Source organism: Sorex fumeus, unplaced genomic scaffold (assembly GCF_029834395.1).
Source record: "Sorex fumeus unplaced genomic scaffold, SorFum_2.1 ptg000122l, whole genome shotgun sequence".
Taxonomy (NCBI): Eukaryota; Metazoa; Chordata; class Mammalia; order Eulipotyphla; family Soricidae; genus Sorex; species Sorex fumeus.
In genome coordinates, this window is record NW_026606179.1 from 655188 (window position 1) to 678195 (window position 23008).

General features: G+C 45.5%; 1 protein-coding gene across 1 annotated transcript in view; it reads left to right on the forward strand.

Annotated features, from left to right (window-relative positions):
* Window positions 1–3802: 3802 nt before the first annotated feature.
* GXYLT2 (glucoside xylosyltransferase 2) overlaps window positions 3803–23008 on the forward strand; it is an 81856-nt gene continuing 62650 nt past the window's right edge. Inside the window, exon 1 of the mRNA XM_056136957.1 lies at window positions 3803–4056. Within this exon, the coding sequence (XP_055992932.1) occupies window positions 3803–4056 (254 nt within the window). The remainder of the gene's footprint in view (window positions 4057–23008) is intronic.

Sequence of the window (23008 nt, forward strand, 5' to 3'; positions counted from 1 at the left end):
TCATTGAGGTTTCTTGGGAGTTCAAGATGCCGCTCTGTCTAATGTTCATTGATTTAAAGAAGGCCTTTGATTCTGTTGAGATGGAAGCGGTCATTGAAGCCCTAGCCAATCAGGGCATTCAAGCTCAATACATCAAGATCCTCTGTGAGCTGTATTGCGGATTCACTACCAGGATCTCACCATTCTACAAAGAAGTGATCGTTGATGTCAGGAGAGGGGTTCGTCTGGGCTGCGAAATTTTTACTCCATCTCAAATCTATATCACAAAGTAACATTTGTATCTATGTATATATGATATATATTATACATTTATGTATCTATGTATTAATAGTACATAGTACTATATGTACTGGTACATAGTACCAGGATAGTACTGTGGCCTGGAGTGATAGCACGGCGGGTAGGGCGTTTGCCTTGCATGCGGACAACCAGGTTCGATTCTTCCGCCCCTCTCGGAGAGCCTAGCAAGCTACCAAGAGTATCACACCCACACAGCAAAGCTGGCAAGCTCCCCATGGTGTGTTCGATGTGCCAAAAACGGTAACAACAAGTCTCACAATGGAGACGTTACTGGTGCCTGCTCAAGCAAATCAATGGACAATGGGAGGGCAGAACAGGACAGGACAGTATATATGATGAGCTATGTCATCAAAGAACCTTTATTAGGCATGTACTGTTACCCATGTACTGTGCTAGCTTTTGGAAAACATTATTTAATTCAATGCCCAGAAAAAGCCTCAGTGGAGAGCAGAATGGTCATTCCTGCTTTGTATGCAATGAAATTGTGTGACTTGCTTGACCTCACCAGATGTCGAATTCATTCTATGACTGAGGCTACATATGGATTTTATCCAATAGTTGTTTATGTGCTGGGCAAGTAGGATAAAGGTTTCCCTGATTGGTTGGCTTTATAGATGAGGTGTGAGTGTGTGGATAAAATGTAAAATGATAAAAACTAATCTATTTTGGGGTTAGAGAGATAGTATAAGAGGAATGGCACTTGTCTTTTTTTTTAGATGTAGGAGTACTGCTCTTTATTCAGCCACTGATTAGCTGATTGAATTGTGCATGAACTCAACCTTACTTTTTTTTCCCCCGTTTTTTATAATCTTACTTATTGAATCACCGTGAAAGCAGTTACAACAAAGCTTTTGGGTCTAAGTCTCTGTCATACAATGAAACACCCATATCTTCACCAGTGCCCATTCTCCACCCCCAACAACCCCAGTATACCTCCATTCCACATTCTCCCCCTACCTGTGGAGCAGATGATTTCCACATTATTCTCTCTCTACTTTGATCACATTCAATATTTTGACACCCGACCCACGATTACTATTTGAGATTTTACCCCAACACTCAGATCTGCTGAAAAGGCAACAGTAGATAATTTGTTTTCTATTACTGGTTATGAATAACATATGGTGTCACTTGGCTGCAGTAGTGGCTGTGCTATTTTGAAATTCTGAAATTTTAACACTTATATCTGGAGGGATTTCTGCCAAAACCTGCTGAGTTCCGAGATTTGCTCCTGAGTCTCTGGGATCATGGCCATTAAACAGCTTGATCAGGAGCCAGAAAGGCTGTTCATGGGCGATGACTTGGGGTCTCATTGGGATGGTGAGGACAGGACCGGCTCCACCCCTATCCCGTCATGCTCAAAAAGTTTCATCACTGCAGGCCCAAGCCTGACTGTCCAATGGCCTCTGGAGGATGACGGCCACTGAGCCACCAAGGGAGAGCAGGTGGAGGGATAACACCCTTTCCCCCGTGGGGTGGTCCAGCAACAGTAACCTACTGTGGGGTCTGGACGCATTTCTGCCAAAAGCCACGGGGTTTCGAGATTTGTTCCAGAGTCTCTGGGATCATGGTCATTAAGCAGCTTGATCAGGAGCCAGAGAGGCCATTCGTGGGTGATGACTTGGAGTCTCATTGGGGTGGGGAGGATAGGACCGGCTCCACCCCCATCCCATGAGGCCCTGAGTGTCTTGCCACTGCGGGCCCAAACCTGACTGTCCACTGGCCTCTGGAGGATGGCGACCACCGGGTTGCCAGGGGGAACAGGCCAAGACATGAAACCTATTTCCACCTGGGGTGGCCCAGCACCAGTAACCTACTGCAGGGACCAGATGCATTTCTGCCAAAAGCCGCTGGGTTTTGAGATTTGTTTCTGAGTCTCTGGGATCATGGCCATTAAGCAGTTCAATCAGGAACCAGAGAGGCCATGCCTCCAATTGTATAGCTGAGCCGGAGGCGGTTTGTGGGTGTGTTTCCCACATACCTAACTTTTGGCCATTTACTTTCTTGGTAAACTTTGCCCCAAGTTTTTGGGGTCTGGCCAAAGGCACAGCAGCAATTTTGGGGTATCTAGAAGTCTGAAGGTGCCACCAGGCTGCTGATGCACTTGCCTCACAGGTACAGATTGACCTGCTGGCAGCACCGTACCCCCATGGAAGGGCACTTGTCTTGCACACAGTCAATCCAGGTTTGATCCATAGCACCCTATATTGTTTCCACAGCCTGCAGGAGTAATCTCTGAACACAGAGCCAGGAGTAAATCTTGATCACTGCCAGGTGTGGTAACCCCAAACCCAAACAAACAAGCAAACAAAAAACTAATGATGGGGGGTGGCTGGAGCGATAGCACAGCAGGTTGGGTACTTAAATGCCTTGCAGGAGGCAACCCAGCATCCCATATGGTCCCCGGAGCACCACCAGGAGTAATTCCTGAGTGCAGAGCCAAGAAAAACCCCTGAGCATCGCTGGGTGTGACCCAAAAAGAAAAAAAAAACTAATGACGGGGGTGAAGAGAAGGTTTCATGGGTAAAGTGCCAGTCTTTCAAGTATATGGCTGAGAGTTTCATACAGTGCCACGCACTGCATGTACCGCTCACAAATGACTTCCACAAATCATAGCCAAGTATGTGCGAGCACCACAACTAAAGGAGAGCGACCCCACCTAGCATGTATGTGACACACACATCCTAGTCATAACGATAAAATCAACGGGAAGAAGGTAAGTAAGTGATGGGGAAATGCAGGAATGAAGAGGAAAGCAGGTGAAGAATGGATAAAATGGGGGCGTAAGTGGATGAGTGAGGCTGTAAGCAAGAGATAGATGGGTAGATGGACGAATGGGTGTATGAAGGGTGAGTGGGAGGAGAGAGGTGGATGGGAGGGTTACTGGCTGCAGGGACGGATGGGTGAATGGATGGATGGATGAATGAATGGGTGTGTGGATGGATGGGTGAACGAGTGGGAAAGGGAGAGAGGGGAGGATGAATGGATTACTGGCTACATGGGTGGGTGGGCGGATGAGTGGGTGAGTGCGTGGATGGATGTGTGGATGGACTGTGAATGGGAGAGGAGAGGGGTGTAGATGGATGGGTGGGTGGATAATGAATGAATGGACGAATGGGCGAATGAATGAACAAACGGACGGGTGGGTGAATGGATAAATGGGTAGAGTGAGCGGTTTTGAAGTTGGGCAGCCCGAAGTCAGAGCGCCTAGCGGCTGGCGGGATGCGCGCGGGCGGCTACTCCACACAGTACGGTAGGAGCTGGCGGTTTCTCCCCTGGCCCAGCCCGCGCCTCCACTCCCTCCCCTCCTCCTCCCCTCTCCCCCACCCCTACCTACTCTTCCTCCTCCTCCTCCTCCTCCGCCGCCGCCGCCGCTGCCCGCCCGCCGGCCACCTCGACCCAGTCCCGGCGGGCGGGCGAAGGGGACGACCCGCATCTGTTGCGCGCGGCCCGCCGCGATGCGCCTGGGAGCCGCTTCGCTCGGGGGCCGCCGCGCCGCACCATGAAGCTCCGCAGCAAGGCGGTCGCTTTGCTGCTCCTGCTGGCGCTGGCCGCGCTGCTGCTCGCGCTGCTGCCCCTGCGCGCCCGCCGCGTCCCGGCGCCCGCGGCCCCCGCACGCCCCGCGCCCGCCCCGCCGCGCCGCGCCGGCCCCGCCGCGCTCCCCGGGGCCGGGCCCGGCACTCGCCGGCGCGGGCGGCCGCGGCCGCACCCCCGGGCGGGTCGCGGGGGCGCCGCCGTCCTGGAGAAGTTGGCGAGGTGAGTCGTGGCGGCCCGGGGGTCCGCGCAGGGGACGCGCGTCTCGCTCCCGCCGCCCGGGCGGGCGCGGGGGTCGGGGGCGGGGGGCGAGGCTGGGGGCACGACTCCAGCTCCACCCGCGGCAGCCCACTCCTGTGTCTTGCCCGTCAGGAGTGAGAAGTCAACTCCGTGGCACAACTCATAGCCAATCGCCTACGTTTTTTAAAAACGTGTCCAAGAAAGTGGTTTATATATTGCTTAAAGGAAGAAAAAAAAACCTCCAGGCATATTTTTGCTTTCTTGCAAACGTACGCCCTTTGTTCGGTTTTTTCAAAAGCCATCACTGTGCAGGAATGCTTTATCAAATTCTCATGTTTCACAGGAGAATTTTTACCATAAAACCTCGATCTGATTAAGTTGGGGGAAAAGTTGGATGTTTATCAAGGACTGACTGCCCCGCACGCAAACTCCCTTCTCTCTGCGATAGGGACCGGGAAGGTAACTCAGAACGTAAATTGCTTAAAAAGGTTTTTCTCCCCTTCGACCAGTGTAGTGAGGTACCGTAAAGACGCGGCCGGGCGCCAGCGGTGGTTCTGAAGTCCTTACACTGTTTCAAACTCCGGAGCGGTAGAAGAGACCCAGCAGGAAAACATCTGAACCCTCCGGATTGTGTTTGAGATTTCCTCTGGCTACGCAAAATTTAACGCTTTACCTTCTAGCTTTTGGCCTTAGGCTGGCGCGAAAGCCCGCAGGTTAAGGATTTTCCTTCTTTTCCTTTGTTATGGAGAGCGTGTTAACCCCTCCCCGTCTGGTACCCGTCAGTTTCCTCTGCCTTTCCTAGCGGTTGGTTGTTTCTAACAGCCTTTTGCAACGTTTGCCGTCAGTGGGCTCCTTCCTTAACTTAAAATAAACTGAAGGATTCATTTTGACCACAATGATTAAATATGTTTGGGGCGCTTTTACTGTGTCTAACGGAGGAATCACAGCCTGAGCAAATAGCTGTCCTCTCTGTGGTTGCTCTATCTGCCTCGAAATTAGCATTCAGATGCGACCAGTGATCTCTAACATGGCTTTAAATATTCAGACATGTCCACCTTGCAGGATGTATACACTCTATAAAGAATAATTTTCAGGGTCAGAGAGAAGTTCAGGCGTTGGCCTTGCATCTGCTACAGCCTCTGCTCCTGATTTGATCCTCAGTTCCACTTACGTCCCCTCTGCCTCCCAGCACCACCAGGGGTGACTCCTGAGCACAGAGCCTGGGATAGTCCCTGAGCACCACTGAGTCTGGCCCAACAAAACAATACCTTTCTCTTTTCTTTCTTTCTTTTTTTTAATTGAATCACCGTGAGATAGAATTACAAAGCTTTCATGATTGAGTTTCCACCCATCCCTCCTCCAGTGTTCATTTCCCACCACCAGTGTCCCCAGTTTCTCCCCCCCCCCACCAACCCACCCCACCCCTGCCTTTATGCAGGCACTTTCCTTTTTCACTCTTTCTCTACTTTGGGCCATTATGGTTTGCAATAAACATACTGAGAGGCCATCATGTTTGGTCCTTGGTCTACTTTCAGCACATCTCTTCCTCCCAAGCAATCCCTCCAACCATCATTGACTTAGTGGTTCTTTCTCTTTCCCAACTGCCTTCTCCCCCAGCACACGAGGTGGGCTACCAACCATGGAGCAATCCTAGCTCTTGTCTTTATTGTCCTTGGGCAGAATACCTTTCTTATGGTCTTACTTGGATTTTCTCTCCGTAAGTCTTATAATGGGTTATATTATGTTTCAACTACATGTTTACCAGCTTGTAAATTGATGCTTTTTGTAAATTGATGCGGCAACTTAAAGAGTAAGTGGCACCCTGTGCTGTAGCAACCTTATGGCAGGCAGGGTGCTGCCAGCAGGGCAGTTGTTAACCCTTCCTTTACTTGGGTTAAGGTGTTATCTGCACCATAACCCTTTGATCGTGGGTCTCTGGGAAGTGGGATTTGAACCTGGTATCCCATTAGAAATGTCTGTTTCCTGTGGCTGGAGTGATAGCACAGTGGGTAGGGCATTTGCCTTGCACGCGGCTGACCCGGGTTTGATTCCAGCGTCCCATATGGTCCCCTGAGCACCTCCAGGAGCGATCCCTGAGCATCACCAGGTGTGACCCAAAAAGCAAAAAAAATAAAAGAAATGTCTATTTCCTGGCGTGTGTGACATAAACCAAGTTTCATCCTGGTTTTCCAGGTGAGTCCAGTACTGCACAAAATTTCACAGTCTGTCCCCAGGTATGTATACATGAGACAGATAAAGGTCCAGGCAGCATGGATTTTTATGTTGATGTTGTTCCAGTCTTGCCTGTGTTCTGCAGTTTTGCAATTTTTCCCCCCTAAAAAAAAAATCCATCACAGGCTTTTGGAACTATCTCATTCTTCAAGGTGTGGGAAGCGCTGGGACAGCATCTTCTTGTCTCCCTCGGAACAAATTGGCTCTGACTGGGAAGAAATCATGAACGGAATCCAAATGGATATTTGGGGGAAGGACTGTTCTGTGAGCAGCAGCAGTGCCTCTTCAAGTCATTTTTCTTTTGAACATATCTTGTAGATGATCACGGAAATCATGGCCAGTATCATAGCAATAAAGAACAACATTTTAAAACTCAGAAAGGTGTGGAAAATAAAGGTGACTGGAAGGATCAGACTCAAATGCATAAATATGAGTGTCCTCTGAAGACACGGATGTTTGCAGGGGGATGTTTAAGTATTTTCCTACCTGGACAGATGCTTTCAGGGCGGTAAGAGAAGGGAAGAAAAGCCCAGTCCGTGGGCTCCTTTATTGCTTTCCTAATCTCTCTTGGGCTGAATTTTTGTGGTTTAGGAGGAATTTCTTTTCAGGGAGGGAAAAGAAAGCCTTATATTTTCAAAAAAATAAATAGCACTCCCCCCGCCAAAAAGAAAAGAAAAGAAAAAACCGCTGTAATCTCTTTATGTGGCTCTACTCCAAAAGAGAGGAAGACTCCATGATCTCATTTCTCAGTCCGGGGGAGAATCAGATGCATGGCTGGAGTCAGCAGAAAGTAGGGAGTTGGATGGGGTGCTGCCCACCACCTGCTGACCATCTGCGTCTCCCCCACCCCAGGGGGCTCTGTCAAGGTTGGCCACGTCAGCGCAGGAAACGCCGCGCACTCCTTCCACATCTTGTTTTCATTTTAGAGAAGTTTCCAGGGACTTGCCTCGTGAGCAGGCAGACCCTACAATTTTCTAACTACTTATTTGTATGCAGCCTGTTCTGCGGTGGCCTTGCTGGGACCGACGGGGAAAGGCGGGAGGTGAGGCCTGAGCTTCCAGGGGAAGGGTGATCTCCGAAGGGGGTGCCACACTCCAAGAAGCAGTCTGGGTGCCTGCAAGCCCCAAGAAACGTGCTTTCTTTCTACCTGGCTGATTTCCAAAAAAAAAAAAATTTTTTTTGAGAGTCTTTTCAAAAGAGACCCATATACAATAAGGTCATTGAAATACTTCTTTGAAAAAATGGAAAGTTCTGCAGAGGAGGGGGGAGATGAGTGTTGCTTGTCCCCAGCGACATTACTGTTATGAGGAATAAGTGTTAATTTAGCTCTAAACTCCCTGACAGCCTCGTCAAAAAGGGAAGCAGGAACCTCCAAGTGAGGCTGAGGCTATTTCTAAGCACAGTGGGATGACTGTCTTTTACTCCATCTTTAGCAAATGTGGCGTCTATAACACAGTGGGCAGGGCGCTTGCCTGGGTTTGATTCCCCACCACCCTCATATGGTCCTGTAAATCCTCCAGGAATGATCCCTGAGTGCAGAGTGAGGAGTAAGCTCTGCGCAATGCTGGGTGTGGCCCCAAAACAAAAAATAAAGATAAAAAAATTAAAAAGAGAACTAGGAGGAGTTGCATCATTTTCACCCCTTGAGAAGAAAGGCTTTGCCAGAGAGGCGCTTTCTTTGTCATGGAGCAGAAATCTAAGAGGGGAACTTTGCTTGGGAATAGGCTTTCGTTAGACTGAGACCCTCACCCAACTTGCTTCTGAAGGCTTCTCTTTGAGCCACCATATGAAAAAGGAAGTTTAATATAATTCCCAATCTGTGTGATAGAATACCAGCTCTGGCATCTGGAGTCTAGAGAATTGGGCCCTAATTCCATGCCATTTGTTTCATTAATTTCACCTTAATTTCCTCATATGTATAAGAAGTGAATTGATCCAAAAGATTTCTAGATGCTCTTCCAGCTCTGGCATTTAATGGTCTTGGTGATGAGATCATGAGCTTCGCTGCAGAATGGCCATAATGACTGTTACTGCCCTTCTGCTGTCTTGCGAAACCACTGTTTCTCATGTCCTGGCCCTCGCTTAGAACACTTCCTGAATCCTCAGCTCAGCCGTCTTCTGAGCTGGACTCCCCCTTCTGTGTTGGCCTGCTTTTTTCCCCTCTTAAAATAGACTTCTCGGGGAGGCTGAGGCCATTTCTAAGCACAATGGTACTCTTCTGTCATTTATTCCATTTTTAGCAAATGTGTGTGTATATGTATATACATATATTTGGTTTAGGGGCCACACTTCATAGTCTTCAAGGGCTATTCCCAACTCATGCTTGGGGGTCCCTCCTGGTGGTGCTCAGGATATCATGCGGTGTCAGAGATTAAACCAGGGCCTCCTGCATGCAACAGAAATGCTCAGACCATTGAATTACTGCTTCAGCCCAGCGAATGTGTTTGTGTGTGTGTGTGTGTGTGCTGGACCAGATGCTCTTTATGCAATGGTGTCTTTGAATATGGGGGGGCAGGGTGAAATGATACAGAAAAATGCTAGCCTTGCCACCAGCCTCAATCAGAAGAAGTGCTTATACTGTTTCCCCAGAGACACCATTTTCAGGGCCTGAGCAGTAGTGTGGCAGGTAGGGCATGGCCAAACCAGCCTTGATCTCTGACAACACATATGGTTCCTCAGACCTCAGAGCACAGGGCCAGAAGTAATACCTGAGAACTGCCAGATGTGCCCCCAACTCTTCCCTTCCCCCACAAAATTTACCAGTTTTTGCACTTCCCTTCTCAAGTTCTGAGAAGAGGCCTTCTCTAGCCCTTCAAGTCTGAATAAAGGAGAACCCCTTCAAGAGAAATGCTGTTATATAGAAAAATGCCAGCTCTGGGGCTATCCTATAATTAGTTGGTAGTCCCAAAGTATATTCCAGGCCTCTAGATCTGGGAACCATCTTGAGACATTATGTTACGAAAGGCCTTGATTCTATGAGTCCATGAACCCTTCTTAAACCCTCTACCCAATCAAATTGAACCTATTGGTTCTCAGAGTAACTTCCCACTTGCCCCCCCCCCCCATTTCCACTGCTTCTGTGGTTGCTCCTATGCTCCTGACACCCTGGTTGGGCAATAGTTGATTTCTGCTGCTGGTTTGTGCACTTCGCCTGGTACAGCCCATGTTCCATACAGCTAGCTGCCAGCATCACCTTTAGTATGTAGACTGGATCAGGTCACTCGGCTGGTTAAAACTCTCTGGTGCATCAGACTGTCTTCCCTTCACACAGAGGTCAAATTTATTTTCTTAGTGGAGTTTTTCAGTACTTGCCTGATCTTGGCCCATTTGGGTCTCTGACCTGGCTCTTTGCTCACATCCTTGGGTAGTTAGCTGCATCCTTGGATAGCTCCCTTCATTTGTTTTGGGGGGGGGGTAGTTGGGGACCTAACCCAGTGGTTCCCAGGGCTTACTCCAACTCTGTGCTCAGGGATTACTCCTGGGATACTCAGGGAGCCATTTGCAGAGCTGGGGATCAGACCCAGGTTGGCCAAGTGCAAAGCAAGTGCCTTAACCTCTGTACATTTCCCTGGCTTCAGCCTCCCTTGTTCTTTTAGACCTATCTGTCTTCTTATAGGAATCTTTCTGGTTGCTCTAGGAAAACAGAATCTTGCCATCATTTCTACCTTTTTGTTTTTTTGCTTTTTTTTTTTTTTTTTTTTTTGCTTTTTGGGTCACACCCAGCAATGCTCAGGGGTTAGTCCTGGCTCTGCACTCAGGAGTTACTCCTGGCGGTGCTTGGGGGACCATATGGGATGCCGGGGATCAAACCCAGGTCAGCTGCGTGCAAGGCAAATGCCCTATCCGTTCTGCTATCGCTTCAGCCCCTCATTTCTACCTTCTTATCCTGTTTACTGGGATCTGGATTTTATAGTCTCTGAGTCTTGGCCGCTGATGGGATTACACGGCGCCAGGGGGCCAGGTGGTGGGTGTGACCCCCGCCTACTGGAATTTGGAGGATCTGGGTGGAAGATGCTCGACTCCAATTCGAGTAGGCTTGGAGGTCTCGGCCCCGGAACCCGCGTGGCTTTGTCCCTCTGCCAGTACCTTCAGGTGTGCGGAGAGTGGTCTCAGCATGGTGGTGGCTGGTCCTGGAGGTCTCCGGCTGCCATAGCCCTGGCCGGGGCGGGGAGGAAAGCTCAACCCGCTCCCCTCCAAGGGACTCCGGGAAGGAACACCGAGGCGCGGGGGCAGAGACATCTTATCAAAACTTTTCTTTATGACATCTTATTATCTCATTCCTACTTTGGACAAACTTGCAGGCTTTCGAATGTAGCCTGCCCACAGGGCAGAGTCTGGCAAACTCCCCGTGGCCTACCAAATATGCCAAATACCAGTAACAATGATGGGTCTCATTCTCCTAAAGAGCCGTGAATATAATCTCAGGGCTAGGATGAAAGAGGCGTTACTGGGGCCTGCTCGAGGCAATCGACGATTAACAGGATGATGAAATGAAATGAAATGAAATCCTGTTTACTGGTGTGAGTTGTTTTGTTTTGTTTGAGGGCGACACTTGGTAGTGCTCTGTGGCTACTTTCAGCCCAGTGTTTGGGGGTTGCTCCTGGCGGTATTCACGGAATCGTGTGGTGCTCAGGATTGAACCCCAGCTTCCTACATGTGAAGCGTGTGCTCCAGTTTGTTGAGCCATCTCCCCAGCCCTATTTTAAAAATATGATTCAGCGTTAAATAAAAATTGTGTCTGATTTGCTCCTCATCACTTCATGTCTTATTCATTGTACACTGGCACTTAGAGCTTAGATGATCTTGTGGCAAGGTTTCAATCATAAGTAAATATGTTAATACAGTAAATATCGAATACATTAAATATTTGTTGAATGAACCCCAACATATGGGATCAGGCAAGTACTTGAGATATATTTGTTAAATGAATCTCAGCATTATGCTGAGATTACTTCACTTAAAATCACTTCACTTAAGTGAAGTGAGATATATTTGTTAAATGAGATATATTTGTTAAATGAATCTCAGCATTATGCTGAGATTACTTATTAAATTACATATTATTTCAATATATTAAAACAATCTTATAAAAAATGTGCACATACACAGATGGGTGTGATGTGTTCTCGGTCTCTCTGGGCAGCTCTCTCTTGCCCACCTGTGTTCGGTGCTCCTGAGCCACTGTGTATGAACTAGATCGGGATGGCTGTTGGCAATGGCCAGGCTGGTCGGTATCAATTGCAGTTTATTCCGATCTCCTCTCCATTCTCCTCTGATTCCCCTTCTGCCTCTGTCTCTGGAGCCCCTCTGATCTTACGTCTTAGTTTATAGAGCAATCACAGAGTGGTGATACAAAGGTGGGTTGAACTTTAACAAATCAACAAAGAGGGGTAAAACCACTCTTTCAGGAGATTAACTCAAGGACAAAATCTCATCTAAAGAGATTACTCCAGATTACTAGGCGATCCCATCTAGGGTGTGTTGCTTTCTTCTTTTCCCAGCTAGTATCACTGTATCATTGTCATCCTGTTTTTCATCAATTTACTTGAGCGGACGCCAGTAACATCTATTCATCCCTGAGATTTTATTAGCCTCTCCTTACTCATCTTTCCCAACGATTGGAAGCTCTTTCAGGGATGGGGAATGAGACCCGTTATAGTTACTGGTTTTGGCATATCAAATACGACACGGGTAGCTTGCCAGGCTCTGTCCATGCAGGCAGGTTACTCTTGGTAACTTGCCGGACACACACACACACACACACACACATATATATATATATATATACACATATATATATATATTTCTCTCTATGATCTGTTGCCTTTTCCCAGCTAGTAATCCACTTAAATCATTGTAGTAAATCTACTTCTAATATTTCTGTATGAGCACAGTAATGTCATTCTGTATGAGCACAGTAAGAGATATATCAACTTAAAGTTTGGTTCTTCCTGAGGACATCTCACTAGATATTCCAGACCACAGTCCTCAGGCCAGGCTAGTCTTCCTAACCCAATCAGGGTCCTAATCTTATCATTACTTTTGGATTATGACAGCATTTGTCCATGACCATGCATGCCCTCAACTTATAGTTGAGTAATGTGGAGCTTTGGCCAACCCCATTTCGATGCCAGGGTAGCTCACAACTTGCCCTGGGTCCATTCAGTCCCTTGTCGGGACCCTGCTTTTGGGGTGGTAGGAACTAAGGGCAACTGAGTCGAGAAAGCAGATGCCCAGGAGTATTATTTGGAGTCAATCAACTCCCAAGTTACAAAAGCATAATATTAACTCTCTTCTGTATGTGTCCTTACAGAAAGGACATTGCTTTAAGGTAAACTATGCAAAAGACATAAGTACAAGTTCAGTGTCCTAGAAGGATCTGATCTTACAAGTTAACAGAATCTGATTAGGGAAAAAGGTGATTAACTGGTTGGAGAGGAGGGCACAGAGAAGAGTTTACAGATAAACAAAGGAATGGGAGTGGCTCAGGAGCACTGTGATGGGTGCAAGGCTAAAGGACAAACCCAATGTTATCCTACACAATCTCACACCTTTTTTTTTGGGGGGGGGTCACACCAGGCAATGCTCAGGTGCTACTCATGGCCCTGCACTCAGGAATTACTCCCGGTGGTGCTCAGGGGACCATATGGGATGCTGGGGATCAAACGCGGGTCAACTATGTGCAGAGCAAACGCCCTACCCGCTGTGCTATCGCTCCAGCCCCATCTCACACATTTTAAAAGAAGAAGAGTAAGGATCTTCAATAGCAATATTCTTAAAAGGCAGATTAAAAAAATTTATTCCCACCTATTTCCTTAGCAAACTCATTTTCAAAATTTTAATTATTATCACTTGGGGCAATGATTGCAATAGTTTTGATGTAGATTTTCTCTGTTCACTAAGTTTTATATTTATTGAAAAATTGAAAAAGTAATCCAGGATTTCCTTATAACCTGCACCCAGATTCCTCTTAGTGCAATCTTGCACGAATAGAAGACATTTGTTATTGTGAATGAGCTGGTATGGGCAAATTATTACAAATTATTACTAATGGCTCAGGTACACATTATTACTAATGTGTCCGGTACTTAGATTTCCTTTGTTTTTCCTTAATGTCCTTTTTCTATTCCAATCTCTCATCTAGGTCACTGCATTCATTTAGTTGTGTTTTTATTTTTTGGGGGGAGGCACATCTGGCACATCTGGTGATGCTCAGGATTTATTCCTGGCTCTACACTCAGGAACCACCCCTGGTGCTGGTCGGGGGACCACATGGAATTCTCTAGTCCTGGGATCATACATTTCTTTCAGGAGCCCAGATTCCTCTTTCTGGGAAATGAGCACTGAGGGTAGAGAGGTGGCTCCGAGGCAGTGCAGAGGCCTCTCATGTGTGAGACTTTGCTTTAATCACTGGCATCTTGTGGGGGGGAGGGGGGAATCTGGGTCCTGGGCATGCTTGTTCCTACTGCGGTATTATTTTTTCAAAGGGTAGATAAGCCAAGAAACCAGATGACAGGTTGGAGAAAGCTCTTTATTGGCAGTAAGCTGGCTGGTTGGTTGGGGGATTCTCAAAGCAGCTGTCTTGTCTGTGTGGTCACAGGAAGGGGATTTTATTTATTTATTTTTATTTGGAGGGCGGCCACACCAGCAGTGCTCAGGAGTTATTTCTGACCCTGCACTCAGAGGTCACTCCTGGTAGTGCTCAGTGGATCATATGGGATGCTGGGGATCGAAATGGGGTCAGCCACGTGCAAGGCAGACACCGCAGCCACTGTACTATCTATCTTTCTCACCCAGGAAGGGACTTTTAGAAGAAAAAGAATAGGTAAGGATAATTTTTGAAAGTGGTGGGGCCAGAATAATCAGTCCAATCCCTCCTGGGCCGCTGAGCTACAGTCTGTTATATCTGCAAATCTAAGTCTAGATTTCTGATTCAGGGTTCATCCAGAATATTATCTTCAGGACATAACGGTTCTCAACAGTGTCAACTGTCCTGCTCTGGAGAGCTTGCTAGTTTTTCAATTTGAATTTAGGTCTTCTTTGTTTTAGAGCTGGTTTTCAAATTTCCTTTACATCCTCATAAGTGACAGAGTGCAAAATTAATGTATGTGTCTTGCCTTCCGTGATATGTACATAGCTCTAATATTTTCATATATAACCATCTCTGTCTGTAAGGGGGTCTGATCACCAGTTCCACTGTATGTATGTGATGAGGTGCTGGTGTCTCCCCACCTCTCCATACACTACTCCTGCACCCACTCAGTTCAACAGTTCAGCTCCATTCTGACATTATTCACCTAGAGATAGAGGTTGTGATGCAACAGGTTGTGGGGTGAGTCCTTCAAGACTGCCATTTTACCACCTGACTTCAGAGTCCCGACTAAACCCAAGTTGTGACCTGAGCCTTGGGCCCACCAGCAATCCGTTAGCGGTTCCCAAGAAACTGTCCTGGCTTTCGTTCATTTGCTAAACTTAGTAAATGACCAGTGTTCTTTAAAGAGATTTAACTTTGGAGCAGCCAGGTAGAGGGTGCAGAGGGCACGGTTTGGGAAAGGTGGGTGGAGATCCCATCCCCATCTGTAGATATGGCTCCCTCCAATTTTCACCTGGTCACCAATCCTAAGGCTCCCTTAGATATTTATGGGTATCTTGACATATGCAGGATAAGTTAGCTTATTGGCCATTAGCAAGTGAAGTCAACTTTCATCACTCTCCTGCTTGCTCAGAGATATGGGGGAGGGGGTAGGACTGTAAATGTAATCATATGATTGGCTCTCCTGGTGACCAGTTCCCACTCCTCTTGGGTTCTTCAATATATCCTATTAACATAACAATAGAGACTTTGTTTTTTTTTAAATTATTTTTATTTCTAAAATTTTTATTTTTTCTAAAAAAATTTTTAAAAATTTGTTTAAATACCATAGTTTACAAAGTCGTTCATAAGAAAGTTGTTTCAGGCATTCTATGTTCCATCACCAGTTCCACCACAAGTGTGACCTTTCCTCCACTAATGACCCCAGTTTCCTACTCACCCTCCAAGCCTACCCCCTTGGCAGGCACAAAATAATTTATTTTATATTGCTTGTTACCACAAAATGGTAGGTGGAATTATAAAAAATAGTTCAGTAAAAGAAAGTTTGTGAAAATTATTATATCTCACAATGGGATATAATAATCAAAACCAGTTATTGTTTTTGATTATTGAGTCCAGAGACTGGACTCAGGGTTCCTGCATGGAACCCCTCATTTATTTTGGCCTTGGGGTCACACCAATCAGTGCTCTGGGGAAACTCTTTGATCAGTGCTCAGAGATCATTCCTGGCTGTGTTCATGGGACCATGAGGTGTCAGAGACTGGACTCGGGGTTCCTGCATGGAACTTGATCACTTGACATCGTGTTACTCATTGATTTGCTCGAGCAGGCGCCAGTAACGGTTCCATTCGTCCCTTTCCCGTGCTAGTGTAGCCCAGTGGTGTCTGCTCACTCCAGGAACACGAAGAACCTCAAACCATTCATTCAAGGTCTTGATGAAGAAGTCTGACCATCTTGTAGGTGGGCGGCCACGCGATCTTTTGACATCCCGTGGAATTCAATGGGGTTATTAGAATCATTGTCTGAGGGTTTACTGAACTTTTTGTTGTTAGTTGAGCCTTCTGAGTTATTGTTTTTGATTATTGAGCTTTAGTTGGCTTCTGTGCTTCTTTCCCATTGAATTTGCTGTGACTGGGCTGTCAGTATTGTGGAGGTTCAACAGCTGCACATCTGTAGAACTGGAACAATTCTTGGCTTGTTCCCCTCCCAAGAGGGCCTTAGAGTTTTCAGACCCACAGCCGTTGTCCCCATGAGTCTCATCAGCTTGGCTTGGCGTCTTTTCTGAGATTAGTCATTGTGAAGTCCTGCCATTTACATGGTGGTGGCTGGGGGACATGAGTGTGGCTGACACAGGTTTGATCCCTAGCACCCTAAATGTCCCCTGAGCACCTTCAGAGTGATCCCTTGGCACAGAGCCAACTATAAGCCCTGAATACCACTGTATGTGGCCTAAAGACCAAAAAAATAATAATAATAACTTTCTGCTGCCTGTTTGGCTGTTGTTGATATAGATAAAAAATACTTAGAGGAAAAATAAGGGATTCATTTATTTGGGTTTTTGTTTTGTTTTGTTTTGTTTTGTTTTGCCTTTTGGGTCACACCCGGCAATGCACAGGGGTTACTCCTGGCTCTGCGCTTAGGAATTACCCCTGGCAGTGCTCAGGAGACCATATGGGATGCTGGGAATTGAACCCGGGTCGGCTGCGTGCAAGGCAAACGCCCTACCCACTGTGCTATTGCTCCAGCCCCTCATTTATTTTGGCCTTGGGGTCACACCAATCAGTGCTCTGGGGAAACTCTTTGATCAGTGCTCAGAGATCATTCCTGGCTGTGTTCATGGGACCATGAGGTGTCAGAGACTGGACTCAGGGTTCCTGCATGGAAAGCCTGCAGTCCATTGAACTACCTCCCTGATTCCTCAAATAATATTTCATAATGATGGTAGCAATGTATTATGATGACTTAAAGCATTTTAGGTTATTTACTGAATCTTTGTACCAATCCAGGGTTTTTCCTGTTATTGGCTGACCAGAGCTCTTTCTGTTGTTAGGCATAGAATCCCAGATCATCATTGCTTCTCTGCTTCTCCGGTCTTTGGGCTAAGATCAAGTATAGAATCCCAGATGATCAGTTGCTTTCACTTCATCATAAAAAGGGATTTTCCGGCTCAAACCTATCCTGAAGTATCTGCCACAGGTGTGGACAGGATTCCATCTTTTCTGTTCTTTGTTTGTTTGTTTGTTTGTTTGGAGGCCTGTGCACAAAAAAAAAAAAGCAATATATAGGGCTTACTCTGGCTCTGGCTCTGCACTCAGGAATTACTCCTGGTAGTCTCGGAGGACCATTTGGGAGGCAGGAGGTCTACCTGGTTTGGCCTGTACTAGGCAAATGCCCTACCCACTGTACTATGGCTCTGGCCCCTACCCATCCTTTCTATGAGAAAGGAAGGTCACACCTGCCTGTGCTCTGAAATCACTCCTGAGTCTCTGTCCAGGGATCACTCTTAGGCATGCTCAGGGAACCATATGGGATGCCAGGAATTGAACCTGGGTTGAACATGCACAGCAAGCAACCTTATCCTCTGTATTCTTTCTAACCATCCTGCTTCCCTCCACCATCTAACTCTGCTTTCTCTGACTGGACAACAGCAGAAATCACTTTCTCCCTGCAGTAGCTCCCACAGGCTTAGGCTGCCCCCTTTTCCTTTTATAATTGCTAAGGGAGAGACTTCATCCTACAGATGAGACCCAGGACCTCTGCTGATAGTATTTGAACCATTTGCACCTCCACATCATGGATGACCACCCCAGGGGGATGGATTCAGCCCCTCCAAGTCTAACTGACTGAGAAGAGAAGAGGAGTAATTTCCTCAAAAGAAAATGGAGGTAGTCTTGGTCCTAGAAATAGATACTATAAAATAAAGGCAGATAGGTGTTCACTTTACTGGATATGCCTCTTATACAGATGTGGGTGTTGAGGGTTGGAGGTAACATTTGTCCAAGGGACAGCCAAGTAGCAAACCTAGAATTTATTTTTATTTAAAAAAGTTTCTTTGGCTCTGGGCCATATCTAGTAATGCGGTGGAGCTACTTCTGGCTTGGTACTTAGAGCTTCTCAGAATGTGTGATACCAGGGACAGAAGTGGCCCAGACTCGTGCAAGGCAAGCACGTTAAGTCTGTTCTGCCTCTCTGCCCCAGGCTTGAAAGCCAAAATTTGCTTTTTGAGCTAGATTGCTCGCCACAGCACTGTACTTGGAAACCAACTTCAAGTTCTAGAATTCCTGGTACAGGGAACTTGGCTTGCAAACCACCAGCCTGGGTTTGATCCCCAGCTCCACAGATGGTCCCTAGAGCCCCACCAGAAGTGATCCCTGAGCACAAAGCCAGGAATAAATCCTGAACACCACTGGGCATGGTCCACAAACAAGAAAGCTAACAAACAAAACATTCTAGAATTTCTTCTATTGCTGCCTAAACTTCCTTTGAAAACGATTCCCTTGATAAGATCCTTTTTTTGTTGTTTCTACAGATAGTATCTATTAGTAAGGGGAAAATAGTCTATAATAATTTCCCATATCCAAAAGTTTTGTATCCTTATATGATGTATATTATATGTATGTCCTTACATATATAAAGTTTATATAAATATCCTTACATATTTATATATGTATATATATAAAATATTTTTTGGGCAAACATTTGGAATACCAAAATGTTAACTGTGGTTATGGAATTGGAGTTGTAAGTACTACCTTTGCTTTAACCTTTAATGGATAAACATATAAATTACTTGTATAGTTTATAAAACAAATTAGGGGCCAGAATAATAGTACAGCAGGTAGACAGCTGTACTGTGTACCTGCAGCTGACCTGGGTTTGATCCCTGATGTCCCATATGGTCCCCTGTGCTCTACCAGGTGTGCTCCTGAGTGCAGAGCCAGAAGTGAGTCCTGAGCATCACTGGGTGTGACTCAACCTCCCAGCCCCCTAATTATACAAAAATTCATAAAAACTGAAAATTATATGAGCATATAAATAGATTCAGAGAAAGCATTTGATAGATCCGGCACCCATGTATGATTTTAAAAAATCCCTTAATTATATGGGAATTGAAGAAACTTCCCTCAACATAGTCAAAGGCACTTTCCACAAGACCACAACAAACATTATACTCAGTGTGGAAAAATAGAAAGTTTTCCCTCTAAGATCAGGCACAAGACTAGGTTGCCTACTCTTACTACTTATAATCAATATAGTACTAGAAGTACTTGCCATAGAAATTAGGGAAGAAAAAGATATTAAGAGCATCTAGATAGGAAATAAAGAGGTCAAACTTTCACTATTTACAGATGGCATTGTACTATGTTTAGAAAACCCCAAAGACTACAAAAAAAGCTCCTGAAATTTGTAAAGAGGCAAGCTACAAAATTAATATGCAAAAATCTATGGCTTTCCTATATGCAAATAATAGAAGAGAGAAATATTAAAATAATAATTCCATTCAAATTGTATCTCAAAAAATCAAGTTCCTAGAAATCAGCTTAACTAGAGTGGTGATAGGCTATACAGAGAAAACTACAAAACACTACTTAAATAGAAGAGAACACAAAGAAATGGAAACATCTCCTTCACCAAAAATGGCAATACTCTCCAAAGTACTATACAGATTCAGCGCAGTCCCTATAAGGATGTTCATGACATTTTCAAAGAAATAGATTAAACACTTTTGAAATTCATATGGAACAATACTTTCCCCAATCCCCGCCAAAAGCAGTCCTTGGGAAAAAGAAGGTGGGAGGCATCACTTTACCCAATTTCAAACTGTACTTCAAAGCGGTAGTAATTATAACACCGTGGTATTGGAATAAAAAACAGACCCTCAGATCAATGGAATGGAATTGAAAATCCAGAGACAGACTCTCAGGTATCTGGTCAATTAATCTTTGAGAAAGGAACAAAAAATATAAAGTGAAGCAAGGAAAGCCTCTCCATGAGGTGGTGCAAACTGGTCAGCCACATGCAAAAAATGAACTCAGACCTCTTTCTAATGCCATGCACAAAAGTTAAACCAAAATGTATTAAAAACCGCTATATCAGACCTAAATTCATAAAGTGCATAGAGGAAAACATAGGCAGAACATTTCAAGACATTGAAGCTAGACATATCTTTCAGGATGAAATACCACTGACCAAGCAAGTAGAAGCAAAGTTAAAAAATGGGACTGCATTAAATTAAGAAGTGTCTGAACATCAAAGGAAACGATGACCAGAATACAAAGATAGCCCACAGACTGGAAAAAAGCATTTCCCCTCCACTCATTCAAAAAATGGTCAATACATCAAGATATATCAAGCACTAACAGAACTTTACAAGAAAAGGGATTAGATGTAACCCCACCAAAAAAATGTGGAGAAGAACAGAAACTTCTTCAAAGAAGAAATACAAATTTGACCAAAAGGCACATGAAAAAATGCTCTGCATCACTAATCATCAGGGAAATGCAAAAAAGAACAACAATGAGATATCCCCTCATGCATCAGAAATTGGCACTCATCAAAAAGAACAATAACCAGTGTTGACTTGAATGCGGTGCAAAAGGGACCCTCATTCACTGCTGATAGGAATGTCATCTGGTCCAACCTTTTTGGAAGACAATAAGGACAGTTCTCAAAGAACTAGCAATTGAGCTCCCATATGACCCAGCAGTTCTACTCCTGGCAGTATAACCCAAGGACCCAAAAACACAGTGCAGAAAAGACATCTGCACCTCTATGTTCACTGTAGCACTTTTCACATTAGCCGACATGTGGAAACAACCCAAGTGCTCAAGAAAAGATGACTGGATAAAGAAGCTATGGTACATAATCACAGAGGAATACTGCTCAGCCATAAGAAAAGAAGTCATGCAATTTGCTGATATGTAGATGGCCCGGAGAGTATCATGCTAGATGAAATGAGTCAGAGGGAGAGGGGCAGGCAAAGAATGATTTCACTCAGATGTAGCATAGAAAGAAACATAGCAGGGGGATAACTGAGGCGTGAAGGCAAAAGAAACAATGAGGAGAACTGGTCCTTAGTTGGAAACTTGTCACTGTGGTGGGAAGGGGAATAGGTCAAGGAAGGGATCACTGTGACAGTGATAGAGGGAAGTGGTCACTGAATAAGGGCTGGGTACTGAAAGGAGGTAACATATGCATGAGCCCCTATTGGTGGAGTATTGTAAACCGCAGTGTCTAATAGGAAAAATGAAAAAAGTTCCTGCCATGGAGGCAAACTGGGGGTTGGGGGTGGGGGGGGTTAGCAAGTATGGGGGGAACAGGGCAAAGTGGACATTGGTGAAGGGGTTGGTATTGGAACATTGGACACCTGAAACTCAACCATGAATAACTTTGTTACATTGTAACTCATGGTGATTCAATAAAATAATTTTAAATAATAAAACCCAAACATTTCTTATGGGCTAGAGGTGTAGTAGAGTGGAAATAGACTGAGGTCATCTGTGTGTTACTACAGTATGTGTAAAATTAAAAAAAAAACACAGTAACTTGAGCACTGGTGAAATAGTGCAGAAGGTAGAGTGCTTGTCTTGCATATGACCAAGCCTAGCACCACTGATGTTTCCCAGAGCCCACCAAGAATAAGACCTGAGCACCGCCAGATGTGACCCCCATACAAAACAAAAGCAAGAAACAGTAACTTGCACCTTCTGAAAATACAAAGATCACACAATTTATAAATCTATATCTATGAGATAACTAGCATAGGTCAAGCCATCAAGACGTGGGTGACTGTTCAATGGACCCAGAGTTTTTTCTGGTTTGTTTTTATTTTATCGTATTTTTGTTTGGGAGTCATTCCCAGCCGTGCTCAGGGTCCAGTGTAGTGCTGGGGTTTGAACCTAGGCCTCCTGAGTTTTGCAAAGCATGTGCTCAACCCATTGACTGCTTCTCCAGCCCCTACAGTTTCTTCTGGGGTGATGAAAATGTTCCTGAATTCATAGTGGCAAAGGTTGTACAACTAAATAGTATTTCAATAAAGCTTTCATTAAGTATGCCAATAAATGCAGTTCATGAATATGGAGAGTTAGTACAGTGGGTAGGGTGTTTGTCTTGCACGCAGTCAACCCGGGTTTGATTCCTCTACCGTTCTCGGAGAGCCCGGCAAGCTACTGAGTGTATCCCACCCTCATGGTAAAGCCTGGCAAACTCCCCGTGACGTATTCAATATGCCAAAAACAGTAACAAGTCTCACAATGGAGACGTTACTGGTGCCCGCTCGAGCAAATGATGAACAATGGGAGGACAGTGACAGTGACAGTGAAAGATTGATTTAAAACTTTTTAAGTTAGCAATGGTGGTATCATAATGGTGTTGCAGGTATGGGAATGACTATAATTTGGAAAATTGTTGTCTCCTTGGTCCTGGCTCAAGCCAGATGAAAAATGACCCCCAGATGAACAAAGGAGGCTCTGAGGGAGGAGAACCTCACCCCTTCCTCACGCCCGAGAGGAGAGGAGGCATCTCCTTAATCGCCTGGAAGTCTCAAGTGTGACTTAATTAAACTTCAATTTCTGGAGTGCATAAATAATGAAATACGGCGTTTATGTGTAGTGCTATTTACTTTGTAGCCTATTACCACACAACAGACTGAATTATTAAAGAGAGTAATTGGTTGTTCTCAGTCCCTCTTCCCTGGCTCTCAAGCTTACCTCTTATCAGCCCTTCTTAACTGACAAGCTAAATTAACTCCAGTAAACTCGAGGCGGGCAATCGGGCTGGGCGGGCAATGTCAGCTGGGAGGAATACGGCAGCTCTTTATAAGCGATAGCCCTGAGCATGGATGGGACCTAGTTTGAATAGGGAAGGAGACAGAACTATCGGGCGCAAGGACAGAAGGTGAATTTTAAGAAGCTGAGCAGGCTCATCAGAGGGTTAGGGTAGAGGAGCGAATCCCTCTCTCCAGAGGGATCTGAAGATGAACCCAAAACTGTTGGAAACAGTCCGAAAAGGAAGCCATGGTGGTTCTTTAGGAAGTGGCGACACTGTGGTTTTGAATGCCATGAGGACCGGCTAATGTGTGGGTCTCAGCTAAGTGCTTCTGGGGATCAG